General features: G+C 44.1%; 1 protein-coding gene across 3 annotated transcripts in view; it reads right to left on the reverse strand.

The window, feature by feature from the left end:
* The window catches only part of POU2F3 (POU class 2 homeobox 3), a 92,999-nt gene that overhangs the window by 22,492 nt on the left and 55,282 nt on the right, over positions 1 to 15,225 (reverse strand). For 2 of the 3 annotated variants that reach the window (XM_083588899.1, XM_083588897.1), the window contains 2 exons: positions 5,860 to 5,964; positions 4,916 to 5,018 (listed from right to left, as the gene is read on the reverse strand). In XM_083588899.1, the coding sequence (XP_083445025.1) occupies positions 4,916 to 5,018; positions 5,860 to 5,964 (208 nt within the window). Of the gene's footprint in view, positions 1 to 4,915; positions 5,019 to 5,859; positions 5,965 to 14,384; positions 14,651 to 15,225 lie in introns of those variants that run through there. The other variant, XM_083588898.1, reaches the window with a different exon arrangement.

Raw genomic sequence — 15,225 nt, forward strand, 5'->3', positions numbered from 1 at the left:
TCCTGTCAGAGAGGAAGGTGGTGGACTCTCCTTCATTGGAGGTTTCTCAACAGAGGTTGGGTGGTCATCTGACAAGATTTTTTTAGCAGCAAGTCCTACATTGCAATTGCAAAGTGTTGGTGCTAACCTTTAAAGCTCTAAATGGTCTCAGCCCTGTATATCTGAAGAAGTGGCTTCACCCCCATCATCCAGCCCAGACACTGAGGTCCAGCTCTGAGGGCCTTCTGGTGGTTCCCTCACTGAGGGACATGAAGTTACAAGGAACTAGGCAGAGGGCCTTTTCGATAGTGGCGCCCGCCCTGTGGAACAACCTCCCTTCAGATGTCAAACAGTTAAACAACTATTTGAAGGCTCCCCTGGTCAGGGAAGTTTTTAATGGTTGATGTTTTATTGTGTTTTTAATATTTTGTTGGGAGCTGCCCAGAGTGGCTGGGGCAGCCCAGTCAGATGGGCAGCATATAAATAAAATAGAAATAATAATAATACAGTGGTACCTCGGGTTACATGTGCTCCAGATTACAGACTCTGCTAACCCAGAAATAGTACCTCGGGTTAAGAACTTTGCTTCAGGATGAGAACAGAAATCATGCTCCGGCAGCGCGGCGGCAGTGGGAGGTCCCATTAACTAAAGTGGTGCTTCAGGTTAAGAACAGTTTCAGGTTAAGAACGGACCTCCAGAACGAATTAAGTACGTAACCAGAGGTACCACAGTAGTAGTAGTAGTAGTAGTAGTAGTAGTAGTAATAATAATAATAATAATAATAATAATAATAATATTAATAATAATAATAGTTGCAGTGGCTTGGGCTAGATGACCTTTGGTGTTCCATTCAACTCTACATTTCTGTGATTTTAGGAAGAAGTGCAACTGTGAGGAGAGCAGAGAAACTAAATCAGAGGTGTGTGAGATAGTCATGTCTTAAGGGGTGTGAGGAAATGGAGCCAGGTTGGTTTTGGGTGCAGGTTGCTGAGTTCACCCATTGCTGAAAGTAGCCACTGAGGCGAGGGAGTGCTCCACTTATGTTACTGAGAACTGAGTCACCGCAGGAGTTCATCACTGTAACCCTCCTAATTTCCTGCTCCCAGTCACTGGCTGCGTAATCCCAGCTCTTTGCAGCTGTTTGACTACTTCAGCGGAATCATTGCTTCACCCTTTTACTCCCGTGTGTCTCCGGAGTAGCAGAAAGGAAAACAAAGACCTGTCAGATCCCACAGGGTAGGGGTTGGCCATTGTTTCATCTGCGACTAGGCACCTTGCAAATTAGAGACACGCATGCAAATGTAATTAAAAGACGCACGCCACTGCAAGTGGGTCTTGCAGAACCCTACCAGACGGCGCTGGCGGAGACGTTTTAATGCCTTTGCAACATCCAGGAGATAGGATCTAAACGAGGCAGACAAAAATTAGCCAAATGGCTTTGCCTGCTAGCTGTGGGATGGCAGGTCATAGGCCTAAGGATGCGGAGCACCTCAGTTCATTCAACAGCAGTGGCGGCGGGGAGAGCTTGCGTACAAATAAAGATCTATCTCTTAATTACTTTCATTTACTTCTTTCATACAATTTATGTGCCGCTCAATTGTAAAAATTCAAAACAGAAACAAAAATTCAGTTTACAAAAAACACTAAAACCATAAAACCAAGACAAAAATTAAACAAGGGTCTCTGTCTGCGTGTGTTGGTTGTGAGGCAGGACAGGTTCATACAAGATGGTGTACATATAGTGGCTGAAATTTGTACATCCTCCATCCATTTTCCCTAATCCCAATCAGACTTTGGGGAATGTACATATCTCGACTGCATTTTGGACATTCTCTTGGCAGTATGCATATTTTCCGGTCAGCATCCATAGTCTCCTAGAAACATGAACCCTTTTTTCCCTATTTCTTGTTCTGAAGTGTGTATTTTGCACTCCTTGAGCTGCTTCTGGCTTGCTCCCTTCTCTTGCTTGGCCCACAACAAGCCTCCACTGATCAGCCAAGAAGCAAATTCTTTATCAGATAAATAATATTTATTTATCTATCTATCCATCAAATTTGTACCCCACTATTCCTCCAAGGGAGCTGTTTTCTCTGCAGGCCAGCTCTGTTTAAACCCATGTTCAGGTGTTACCCAGTTAGCTGAGCAGCACAAGAGGGAATGCAGGGACAGGGACATTCTATACCAGGCACCCCGAAACTCAGCCCTCCAGATGTTTTGGGACTACAATTCCCATCATCCCTGAACACTGGTCCTGTTAGCTAGGGATGATGGGAGTTGTAGTCCCAAAACATCTAGAGGACCGAGTTTGGGGATGCTTGTTTTACACCTTCCCTCCCCCAATTCTGATTGAATTCCCTCCCCTGCCTCCTTGGGCCAATCACCAAGGAGATCAGAAGGGATAGGAGGTTTAACCTAGGGTTACCAGACATCCCTGTTTCCCAGGGACAGTCCCCGAATTTGCGAATAAATCCCCGGACAAATTCCATCCCCGGATTTCATCTTTCTTTTTTTTTTTTTTAAAAAAAATATTGTTGACAATTTCAACATAACAAATTATCAAAACAAATCGTCTTCATTATTTCCCCTCCTTTTTTTCGCCTCCCACCTCCCCAACAAACCCTCCCGCCGCAAGACTTCCCTCAGCTCCTCTCTCCGATTTCTCAACTCTTGTTCTCTGCATATTGTAAAATTGTATACATCCTTGTATTATCTATCTACTATGTTAAGGTAAAGGTAAAGGGACCCCTGACCATTAGGTCCAGTCGTGGCTGACTCTGGGGTTGCGGTGCTCATCTCGCTTTATTGGCCGAGGGAGCCGGCGTACACTAAATTTGTGGTCCCCGGATTTCATCTAATGTCCCCGGGAAACGCAGCAGCGGCAGTCTCAGCACTTGGCTCTAGCTGGCTTCAGGAGCTGCTCGGAAGTCCCCATATGATGGTGGTGCAGGGGCTGTAAGATGCAGCTTCCGAGCTGCCTCCACCTTCCCTGACCCCAGAAACTAAGCTGTGAAGGGAGGCTTCACGCTGCCTATCAGAGCTTGCGTGCAAGCAGGAGGGGGCAGGCATCTCTCAGTTAGGCAACTGGCAGCCTCCCTTCCCAGCTGAGGGATCCCTGCCTCCTCCTGCTTGCACGCAAGTAGGAATGGGATTGGGGCTGCTCTGATGGGAAGGGAGGCTGCCCAAGCCTCACCGCCGCGACCGCTCTCGGTCCTCCTTCTTCCCCTTCCATGCCTGACCCACCGCGCACTGCTTCCCCACCACCACCGAAGAACCAACAACTCAGGGGCTGCCCAGGCTCATGGAGAAAGGAGATAGAAGCCTCGAAGGAAGGGGAAACGTGGCGGCTGAGGTCAAGGCAGCGGCCGCCCCTCTGCTACCGTCATCACTGCGGCATCAACATCCCGAATGTGTAGCATTTATTTATTTATTTATTTATTTAAAGTGTCCCCGGATTCATTGAAAAAAAAAATCTGGTAACCTTAGTTTAACCAGCTGAGGAAGAGTTACTCAGCAGGAGAAAGAAGCAGTTTGTCTAGGAAATCTACGGACCTCACTTCGGCAGGAGGCAGGGATGACCACTAACTTGGGCGACTTTAAAAGGAGGTAGGACAAATTCCTAGCGGAGAGAACTATTGATGGCTACCAGTCATGATGGCTTTGCTCTGCCTACGCAGTTGGAGACAATAATGATTCTGGATACCAGCTGATGGAAACTGCAGGAGAGGAGAGGAAACCTGATTGCGGGTTTCCCACTGGGGTATCTGGTTGGCCACTGTGAGAAGAGGATACTGGATTCGACAGGCCATTGGCCTGATCCAGCAGGCTCTGCTGATGCTGTTGTATAAATTTAGGGTGAAAAGCCTCCAAAAAAGAAAAAAGAAAAAAGAAAAAAAAAGAAAAAAAAGCCTCCAAAACTATTCTGCCATCTTTCAAAAATTGAAAATCCAGACACATGGGTTGCCATACGTCCAGATTTTCCTGGACATTTGTGCCAATTTCCTCCTCGACACTGCTTCTGAATATTCTGAGGAAAGTTCCAGGAAATTCTGGGTGTATGGCAACCCTGCCTCAAACATATCAATATCCTTCAAACATCTGTACGGTATTGCTTTTGACACCTGCTAATGACTTTGTTTGTTTGTTTAGACTGCAGGGTTCAGCAAACTTTTTCAGCAGGGGGCCAGTCCACTGTCCCTCAGACCTTGTGGGGTGGCCAGACTATATTTTTTTTGGGGGGGGGGAATGAATGAATTCCTATGCCCCGTAAACAACCCAGAGATGCATTTGAAATAAAAGCGCACATTCTACTCATGTAAAAACACCAGGCAGGCCCCACAAATAACCCAGAGATGCATTTCTACTCATTTCTACACATTCTACTGATGTAAAAACACGCTGATTCCCGGACCCTCCGCGGGCCGGCTTTAGAAGGCTATGGGCCGGATCTGCCCCCCGGGCCTTACTTTGCCTACCCCTGGTTTAAAGAATCCTACCCATGCTTGCAATTTTAACATGTAATGATAACATGAGCTTCTATTAATTTCGTAAATTTCTAATGAGTGCTGATTTTACATGTATTTTGATTCATCTTAGGTTAACTTGCTTTTAACATTTGCTTGTTATCAGCATTTCCTAATGACTATGATTAATGAATAGCGAATCCTTCATGAATTTTCTAGTCCGAGTAAACCACTTAGAGGTTACAGATGATAAAGCAGTTTATAAATCCTGTTAAACCGTTCATATAAGGAAAGGAGTCGGCGTGATCAGTGGCTAGGGAATGCTGACTGATTATTGAAAGGGGGAGGAAAGGGGGAACAGGGGGGAGGCGGGAGAGAATGGAGAATAAAATGGAGTATCCAGAACAAAAGCACTTCACGCTGCAACATTTTGTTGCAGCTTCCACATATATACTTAGATGAATGTCCTCCTTACCTTGTTGTCCTGCTGGGCCCTGAGAAAGCAGGAAAAGGGGGACGGATTGCATGTGGCCTGGAACCTGCACGAGCTGTTGTAATGTGTGAAGAGAACTCATATCCTGGAGGAAAAGTAAGAGCCAAAGTCACAGTCAGTGGGACCTTTTCACCTAGTTCTGCATATGCTCCATTGCCCACCCCTCTCCATGTGCATCGCTACCATGGTTGCTCTCCCCTCCTTGCTTTCCCCCAAAATATACGACTGTCCAAGCATGCACAAATATATCATCCGGTTTCTCATTGGTTGATGACTCGGCACAATCTGTGGCTAGACTGAAACCAAAGACTTCAGGTGTTTTGAATGCTCCCCCCTCCCACAAATGCAGAACAACCTCTTGGATATTTAAAATGATCAGGAGAAGGGTAGACTCATCAGAATGTTAAAAGACCCTCTCACAGGGTCCAGACAGGAGCTCTGCCTCTGGGAAGGTCACAAACAGGGCTTAAAAGCAATAGCTCTCTTCTTCCTTACACACATGGAGAAGAAGCACTTCCCTTTGTATGTCCTGAATCTCCAGCCATTCAGTTTTATTGGACAACCTTGGGTTCAGGAGTCAGAGAACCTTCTCTGCATCCACTTTCTCTACACCACGCCTCTACCATGACCCCCTCACTCCGATTACCTTTCCTAACCCTAAACTAAAAGCCCTAAATGTTGTAGCCTTTCTTTTTAATAGGACCATGTGGCCAGTATTGTTTATAATTGATTTATTCACAACCTGCAGCTCCACAAGGTCACAGATGGTCACCCATCCAAGCACTGACCAGACCTCAACCTGCTTAGCTTCAGCACTGGTGGTGCATCAAGCACCTTAAGGCCACACCCCATATAGGAATTCTTCGCTGGGTCTGCAACTGCTTTTGATCAACACTTGTCCGTATGAATCACCGAAAGTCTCTTACCCCAGCAATTTGCCCTCCAGGCATCATCGAGGGCCCTTGTACCAGGTGGCTCGATCTGGAGGGAATGGCGGTTTGCAAAGAGTCACCGAGGTCTTCCGTCTTAATCTGTGTGAAAGAGTAAAAGACAGCATTGTTGCAAAACCCTCGCCAAGATCACAAAGCTGGCAGGAGAAGAGGGAAGGCTGGGGAGGCAGGTTTGGGGTTCAGAATTCAGGGAGTCCGTACCCCTCGTGGCTTCAGTTGACTTGCTGTAGAATTTATTTATTTATTAGTTATAAAAAATATTTACATACCACTATCTTTTTTTTTCCAAAAAAAGAAATTGGAATCGTTCACCACTAAGGATAATGGAAAAGTGCATGCATCCTTAACTGCCTGCGCAAGACTATTAGAATAGAAAAGTTTTCAGCAGATGTTTAAGACTTGGCACAGAATTTCTTGCCTGCCGAATTTCTAGTGGCAGAGCATTCCACAGGATTGGGCTGATGACACGAAAGGCTCAGTTTCTTGTAGTCAAAGGAGCCTCCCCAGGACATCAGTTGTAACCCTGCTTGAGGTCCCCGGTATGTCAAACACCAACTTCTGTATGCAAAAACATTTCTGGGAGACCAATGAAGGAATTTGTCTGCTCCAGCAACCACACTGACATCGAGATAATGTTTTGAAGATTGTCTAAATTTGTATACTGCCCTGTACCCACAGATCTCAGGGCCAAAGGCCTGGTTAAACAGGAACATTTTCACCTGGTGCCTAAAGGTATGTACTTCAAGTGTCAGGTAAGCCCCCTGGGGAGAGCATTCCACAAATGGGGAGCCACCACAGAAAAGGCCTGCCCTCATTTTGCTACCCTCTTGAACTCTGGTGGAGGAGGCACATGAAGAAGTGCCTCCTATGATGATCGCAGGGTCTAGGTCAGTTCATATAGGAGGTCCTGAGTCATTCATTTAAGACTGTATAGGTCAAAATCAGCCCGTGCAGTCGAGCCAGGAATGGTGTACTATGCCCTGGTGAGCAACCTGGTTGCCGAATTCTGCACCTGCTGAAGTTTCTGAACAGTCTTCAGAGGCAGCCCTATGTATAGCATGTTGCAGCAATCTAACCTAGAGGCTACCAGAGCATAGATGACAGAAATTAGGCTATTTCTGTCCAGATAGGGGGCAGCTGGGCCACCAGCCAAAGCTGATGGAAGACACTCCATATCACCAAGCCCACCTAAGTCTCAAGCAACAGCAAAGGGTCCAGAAGTACCCCAAAGCTATGTACCCAATCCTTCAGAGGTATTCTAACCCCATCAAGAACAGGGAACCACCCACTAGCAGTGCCTCAGCCTTATTTGGATTGAGCTTCAGTTTGTTGCCTCTTACCCAGTCCATTACTAAGAAAAGACCATGGCCCAACACATCCACCCCCACACTTGTAAAGGAGAAGTAGAGCTGTGTGTCTTCGGCATATTGCTGGCAACGTGCCCCAAAACTCCCGGTAACCCCACTCAATGGTTTCATGTAGATGTTAAATGGCACAGAGGTTAAAACTGAACTCTGAGGAACCCCACGTTGAAGGCTCTGCGGGGCCGAAGAGCACTCCCCAAGCGGAAGGACAGTTTGAGGACCCTGTGTGAGAGGCAGGTAAGGGGAGAGCTCAGTGGGTGAGAAGAGAAGGGTGAGCTCAGGCGAGAGCTGGGAGGGAATACCTTCCTCCGTAGGGGATGAAAGTTAAGATATAGTGGAGAGAGAAGATTTTGTGGTTTCTTCTTCTGTCTCTTCTTTCTTTAGTTTCTTTTCTTTATCTCTTGTAGATGAGTTTGTTGTTTTTATTGTATTGTGACTATATATATATAGATTCGTATCGTATCGTAAAACCTTTATTGGCATCACACACAAGATCCAAAACAAGTCAATACAGAATTACCACTTCCCCAGTGGCACAAAACATTTGCTAAAAGAAAGGAGGCAGAGCAGTCTATTGTCACATCTCTTGGTCTCCAGGGAGATCAGACGTTTGCAGTGTATTTCGACGACAAAAAATCAAATAGAGATATTTCGCCGCTAACTTGGTGAGCTCCTGATCATTCCCCAGTAATAGAAAATGTATGACCTCTGACTCTGGTTTCCATATGGAAAAAGAGGAGCACTCCCAAGGCATCACCCTCTGGAAATGACCATCGAAGTAGGTCCATCGCAGAACCATCGCAAAGACATGCCACCCACCCCTAACTCAGACAGCCACTCCAGAAGGATACCATGGTCAAGGCCATCAAGAGACACTGAGAAAGTAGATAGTGAAAGAAAAAAAGCAAGTTATGGCAAGGAAAGCTGACATCATAATAGGAACACAAGGACCTAAGAGGAGTCTGCTGGATCAGGCCAATGGCCCATCTAGTCCAGCATCCTTTTCTCACAGCAGCCACCTTTTCCTTTTGCAGGAAACCCAAAAGCAGCACCTGTGCACAAGACCCCTCTCCCCTCCTGTGGCTTCCAGCAACTGGTACTGAGAAGCATTTTCCACTCCAAATGTGGAGGAACAGCACAGCCACCCTGACTAGCCGCCATAGATAGACCTTTCCTCCGTGATTTTGTCCAGTCTACTATTAAAATCAGCCAAGTTGGTGGTCATATGAGCTGTATGAAGAATTACCATATTTTTCCGTGTATAACACCCCCCCCCGTGCATAAGATGCCCCCTATATTTGGGGACTCTAAATTAAGAAAATGGGGGGGGGGGAGATTGCCAGGAGTTGTTAAGCTTTTTTGGTGGAGGATTGCCCCAGAAAAATGCAGACAATATCACACGTTGCCAATGACAATCTCCTGCTTGCGGCAGCAACCAATCGCCCGTCCCCATACTGCATTATCCGTGTATAAGATGACCCCCGACTTTAAACATAATTTAAAAATAAAATATCCTCATCTTATACACAGGAAAATACAGTACTTTCTTTTGGTTGGATGGCCGTCTGTCATGGATGCTTCAGTTGAGATTCTTGCATTGCAGGAGGTTGGACCAGGTGAACTTTGATGTCCCTTCCAACTCTAAGATTCTATCATTTTATCTGTCTTGAATTTCCCAACATTCAGCTTCATTGGATGTAAGCAAATTCAAGTGTTACGAGGCAATATGGGCCAACTCAAAATTAAAAAGTTGGAAATCAAGTAATAATTTGGCAAAATTGCATGAAAAAAGGTATTTTGACATTGAATCAATTAATTGATGAAAATTACAAATTTGTGGAATATAAGACTTTGCAAGTAAAGTATGGATTAACCAGTGAAACACAATGACAATACATCCAATTGAAACATATGTTGGAAAGACACTTTGGCCCTGACGCTATAGCAGCATCGGAAACTCTGCAACAAAAACAAAAAACTCTACACTTGCACTATATAAAACCTTCCTCAACAGGAAGAAATATGATTTAGAATATGATAGACAAAAATGGAATGAAGAGTTAGGGGTACAGATAACAAATGATATATGAGAGTCAAGTATAAAATCAACAGAAAGAGCCTCTATGGATCTAAGACTAAGACTTATTTAACAGAAAATAATATTCAGAGCACACTGGACTCCAGCAAAACTATACCAGACTATACCAGAAGAAAATAACAAGTGCAGACAACTGCTGGAGATGTGGGAGTAAAAATGTGAACTTAGTATGTATGATGATTAACTGCCCAATGATAAGATCATTTTGGTGCGAGGTGAGGATATTTATAGCAAGAGTAATAAAAAGAAATTGTTATTTAGGGGAATTGAATTTAATTCTAAATTATATTCCGGAAACGTGGGAGATTACAAGGGGTAAAAAAAATATGGATGTACCATGCTATATTAGAAGCAAAAAAACCTGTTTTGAAGAATTGGAAGAGCCACAAAAAGATTCCATTGAACACATGGACTGATAATATGGACAGATTAGCTACATACGAACGAATTGCATGTCAGTGCAAATTAAGAATGGATAAATATGAAGAAATCTGGAAGGAATATTTAAGCGATAAGGCGGATAGTGGTGGGAAGTAGGGAGAGGAGAGGGTGGTGGGGAAATATTGTTAAAAAGGTGTAGTCATAGGTATATCAGCGTATTCAAATCTGAATTGTCAAATTATGTTATTAGTGTTACTATGGTTTTTGTTGTATGTGTCTTTTGCGGTTGTTGTTTGTATTGAAAAAAATGATTACATTTTATTTTTTTTAAAGTGTTATGAGACAGGGGATTCCACCGTCTCTACCCACATTCTCAATTCCATGGTTAATTTTATAAACTTCTATCATATCACATGTTAGTCGCCTTTTCTTTAATTTTTAAAGCCTCAAATGCTGATACTTTTCCTTATGGGGGAATTGTTCCACCTGCCTGATGATTTCATTCACTCCTTTCTGACACTTTCCCAACTCGGCAATATCCTTTTTTTTTTTTTTAGCAGAGGAGGCAACCAGATCTGTGCATGGTATTCCTAATGCCGTGAGAAATCTGTTAGTATTTCAGGTGCTGCGCAAGACTCTTCGTCGCTCCCAAGTCAGGTGGCATGGAATTGCAGACTTAATATTTGCAAGCCTGCAACCAGTCTATGGCAGTGATTTCCATAGTTAGTTCTGTGTCGATTGCCCCCACCCGCATCCTGCTCTAGCCTTAGGGCCCCCTTACCAGAAACGGCCTGGCAAGCGTACAAGGCTGACCCGCTGTGCCAACTGGCAGAGGGACCCTGCACGTGAATGGGCTGGCACACACCACGACAAGCTTTTCAATCAATGTAGCTGACACACAGAGAGAGCTCTGCTCCCAGAAGTGCATTTTGGGTGAGGAAGGATCTGTAACTTAGTTGGCCCTTTTGATAATGCGCCAGAAAACACGCAAGTGTTTGACTGCCAAAGCTAAGGCAAACTGAACTTGGTTAGCAGTGCTGGGCATAAAACAACAGTTACTATAAGCTACTTGAATGTGGGGGGCGGGGGGAGCATGACTGGCAGAAAGGAAGCCTAATCATCCCTCACTGATTCTTTCTCTTTTAGTAAGTATTTGTTGGTAAAACGTTTCACCACCTCTCAGTCTTTATTTTCTTCCTGCCTCTTCTCTGGTTTAGTTAGTTCAAGCCAGTGATAGCTGGAAGCTAGCATATGACCAGTCCCTCCAAATGCACTCATTTTCCAGGTTTACAGAAGCTGTCCCGGTTTCTGATTTAATCCTGGAATGTCCCGCTTTCCCTTAAAGGTAAAGGGACCCCTGACCATTAGGTCCAGTCGTGACCGACTCTGGGGTTGCGGCGCTTATCTCGCTTTATTGGCTGAGGGAGCCGGTGTACCGCTTCCGGGTCATGTGGCCAGCATGACCAAGCCGCTTCTGGCGAACCAGAGCAGGACACAGAAGCACTGTTTACCTTCCCTCCAGAGCGGTACCTATTTATCTACTTGCACTTTGACGTGCTTTCGAACTGCTAGGTTGGCAGGAGCAGGGACTGAACAACGGGAGCTCACCCCATTGCGGGGATTCAAACTGCAACCTTCTGATCAGCAAGTCCTAGGCTCTGTCGTTTAACCACGGCGCCCCCTGTGTCCCCCCGCTTTTCCTTAGGATGTGCCTATTTTCATCAGAGAAATTTTGGAGGGTATCGAGTTATGCAACCCTTAAGCCAAGGTGATAGGTAACTATACAACCTGAAGAAGGCATCCAAAGGCAGCCTTGTATAGGGAAGTTTTTAAATATTTAATGTTTTATTATGTTTTTCTATATGTTGCAAGTCGCCCAGAGTGGCTGGGGCAACCCAGTTAGATGGGTGGGGTATAATTCTTTTTCTTCTTCTTTTTTTTTAAAAGTATTATTATTATGGAATAGGACGTCCCTATTTTCATCAGAGAAATGTTGGAGGGAATGTGTACCAGTGCTACACAAATGACACAGGGACATGCATCTGGAAGGGCCAAAATCATCTGCTTTGCATGCAGAAGTTCCTGAGTTTGATACCCAGCGTCTCCAGGCAGGTCTGGAAAGGTCCTGGAGAACTGCTGCCTGCCAGTGTGGACAACACTGAGCGAGGCAAACTGGTATCAAGGCAGTATCAAGGTGATGAAGAAAAGGGAAAAGGGAAAAGGGAAAAGGGAAAAGGCCAAAACACAAACAGGAGAGTTCCTAGTAGATTTTGAGCAGTAACTGGGATTTGTCAGGCTTTGGATGGAGGATTAGAGCAGGAGAGGAAAGAAACACCCCAAAAGGTATTTCTCAGAGGATTTGCACAATGAACATCAGAGCCCAGGCATCCTACCAGGTTGCCCTCAGTGTTTGATGATTATAGTGACTAATCATCGTTTACTCACCTGGCAAGAGAACAGAGTGAAACTGGAACCGCAAAAGGTTTGCCCAAAGCAAAAAATTAAAAATTAAAAACACACACACACACAACAGTACAGTTTCACAAGCCGCAGATCAGCACCCCAACCCCCCGTTTGCTTTTGTCCACTTGTGATTGCTACAATTTTGGGGGGGGAATTTTAAAAATGTGCCCTGAGCCCATCATTCCTTCCCACATTCACCACCTTTGTTTTTCAAAAAGCTTGGATTCCACCCTCCCCCCAATAGAACAGTTAAGGCAAGAATAGCATATTTTGAGTGAACGGAACAAAGGGAAGGCAACAAGAAGAATGAATGGATCAACTTTTCAAACATTTGTTGTCTTACTATTTCTTGAATTTTCACAGTCTCATGAAAGTTATGTTGTTAGTATCTTGGACATTTTATAGAAGGCAAACTTAAAAAGTCCAAGAAATTAGCAACGTGGTGGTTTTAGAAAGTAGAACGAAGAAAAGGAAATGGTGGGTTTTACCGAAGGTCCATCATTTAATCCATCATTTTTTTTTACAGCTACCAGTGGAAAACGCATGCTTATTATCTCTTATTGCCCCCAGCAGCTGGTCTTCAGAGGTAGATTTCATACAAACATGGAGGTTCCATTTAGCTGTCAGCTATTAATAAAATTATGCTCCTGAAAGTTGTCTAACACCCTTTTAAAAAGCCACCCAGGTTGTAAAAGGATTTTATTTTAGTTTGCATACACTCCCGACAAATCTGAATGAAATAAATCATGAAGGGTTTGGATTGCTTGGTGAGTTAATATATTTACATTAGGCACACTGCAAACACTGTTGGCTACAATCGGATTAAAATGAGATGCGTTCAATCTCTTGAGAATATTTTGGGCTCCTCTAATGCATGATTTCTCCAGGTAAACTGTTCCGATCTAGAGCCAAATTTGAAAGTAGTTTAGTTTTCATCTGAAAAGGCAGATTATAGTTTGTAGAAACTTTCCCTGTGGTGTCAGGCAATATATTCAATTTAAGCTCTTGTCAAGTTACAAACTTTTGGCCAAAACGAATAGAAGGGAAAGAATGAAAGAGGCAGAAAGTAAGTAGGAATTAACAAATTGGATGAGAGTAAGAGAGAGCAGATAATGACTGCCGTTAAACACGACTAAAATGATCCCTCTGGTTATGTGAACAAAATATTTGGCTAGGAAATAAATTAACATTTTCCCACTTGTTGTCCTATTTCCTTTTACTTCTCTGTTTCTGTTTTATCAACACTTTCTTTCCATGCTGCCATTAATCAAGGACAATCTACCACCATCCTGCAGCCTGTGCATCTGTCTTACTAAGCAAGGAGCCAGTTTGTCCAAGGTCATAGTAACTGTAAAACCAGAAACATCAAATGCATCTACAATTCTGTCCTTGAAACATTTGACGGGCTTCAGTTAATTGACACACAAAGAAAAGAAGCAACATTGCCCTATTCTCTGTAAAGTCAGTTCAGAGCCACAAAGGAACATTGAGGATGAAAACCCTTGAAGGTGCCTCTAAATACCACCTTTTACCTGAAAAACAATACATATGTAACTTTGCTTTCCCATCTTGTATTGTTTTAAATCTTTGATAGCCACCTTGGAACAGGTGAAAATGTCGGGCTTCGTAGAAGCAGAAGAGACTTTTGCTTGTACAAGACAGGCATCTAGTTTTTGCTGATTCCCACCTAGGCATGAAAGGCTCTGTCAGTTTTGCTACTCTCACCTTCTCATTTTCAATTTAGTTCTCTGCATATTGCAGAAATTTGTGATTATCTTTTTAAAGGGAGAAATTCACCAGCTTATTAGTGCAATTTCCTCCTAATTAATACATTTTTTATTGCAAAAGAAGATACACAAATTTATTTTAAAAGCATCTTAATGCCCAAGGGTAAAAGATTATAAAAGGGGAAAGTGCACCAAGTCACCTCTCTTTTTTACAGTGGATGTGAGAGTCTTCAGAGAGAACTACACCACCAACCCACAAGACTGAGAATATTTCCCCCTTATTCTGCAGTCCAAGCAAGGGTGCTATTGCAACCCCTTCTGCCCAGTGCTCTGTTGTTGTGCATTTCAAAGGATAAGTCATGATCCTTTGTCTACCACCCTCTTTCCCTAGTCACCAACAATCTGGACCATGTTTCAAATGACAATTAGGATCCCCCAGCAGACTAAGGAAAAGCAAAAAGGTTATACCTTTCACCCCTTTGTCCCTTCTGAGCTCGAAACCAAACTCAGAAAAGCATGGCAGGCCCTCCTTTGTAGCTACCGCTCCTGAAGATCCGAAAGAACACCCAAGGCTTCATGTGTTCTTGTCTAAAGCCAACTCTCCAGGGCAAATCCAAACCAGTCACCAGGTGTAGGGAGAAGTATGTCAGCTACTGGAATGATACCCTGGGTTGCCCATGAGCAGGACGGTCCCAGTCGGTACCGGGTGCAGAAGAAACGCAAGTTATTTCCAAACTGAGATCAATTTTCTAGCGGCTGCCAAAACAGAAGTGTTTGGAAGCGGTCCAAGCCAAAAGGGGTGTGTCCCTTGCAACCTAGCTACGAACATCATGAGAACATGAGGTAGGGTTGGTATTGCAAGCTGGTTGCCAGTTTGGGCTGTTTCATTTCATTTCAGCTTAGCATCACCCTCCCTTGTTCTCAGAATTTTCATGATAAACTGGCAGGCTTAAAATAGCAGAACAGAGCCCGCCAACCTGAGAAACAGATCCTGTCAGTTTCAGCTTCTCATTTCCCCAACAACTGATTTCAGATCTCCGCATTCCTGCAGCATTCCGAAGTTTTTTATTTTATCGCCGTGAAAAGTTCTCTGAATTTTAGTGCTAAAAACACTTTTCGACATGCAGTATTGTAGTACAGTGGTACCTCGGGTTAAGTACTTAATTCGTTCTGGAGGTCCGTTCTAAACCTGAAACTGTTCTTAACCTGAAGCACCACTTTAGCTAATGGGGCCTCCCACTGCCGCTGGGCCACCGGAGCACGATTTCTGTTCTCACCCTGAAGCAAAGTTCTTAATCCGAGGTACTAT

Source organism: Podarcis filfolensis, assembly GCF_964270895.1.
Source record: "Podarcis filfolensis genome assembly, chromosome: 15".
Lineage (NCBI taxonomy): Eukaryota > Metazoa > Chordata > Lepidosauria > Squamata > Lacertidae > Podarcis > Podarcis filfolensis.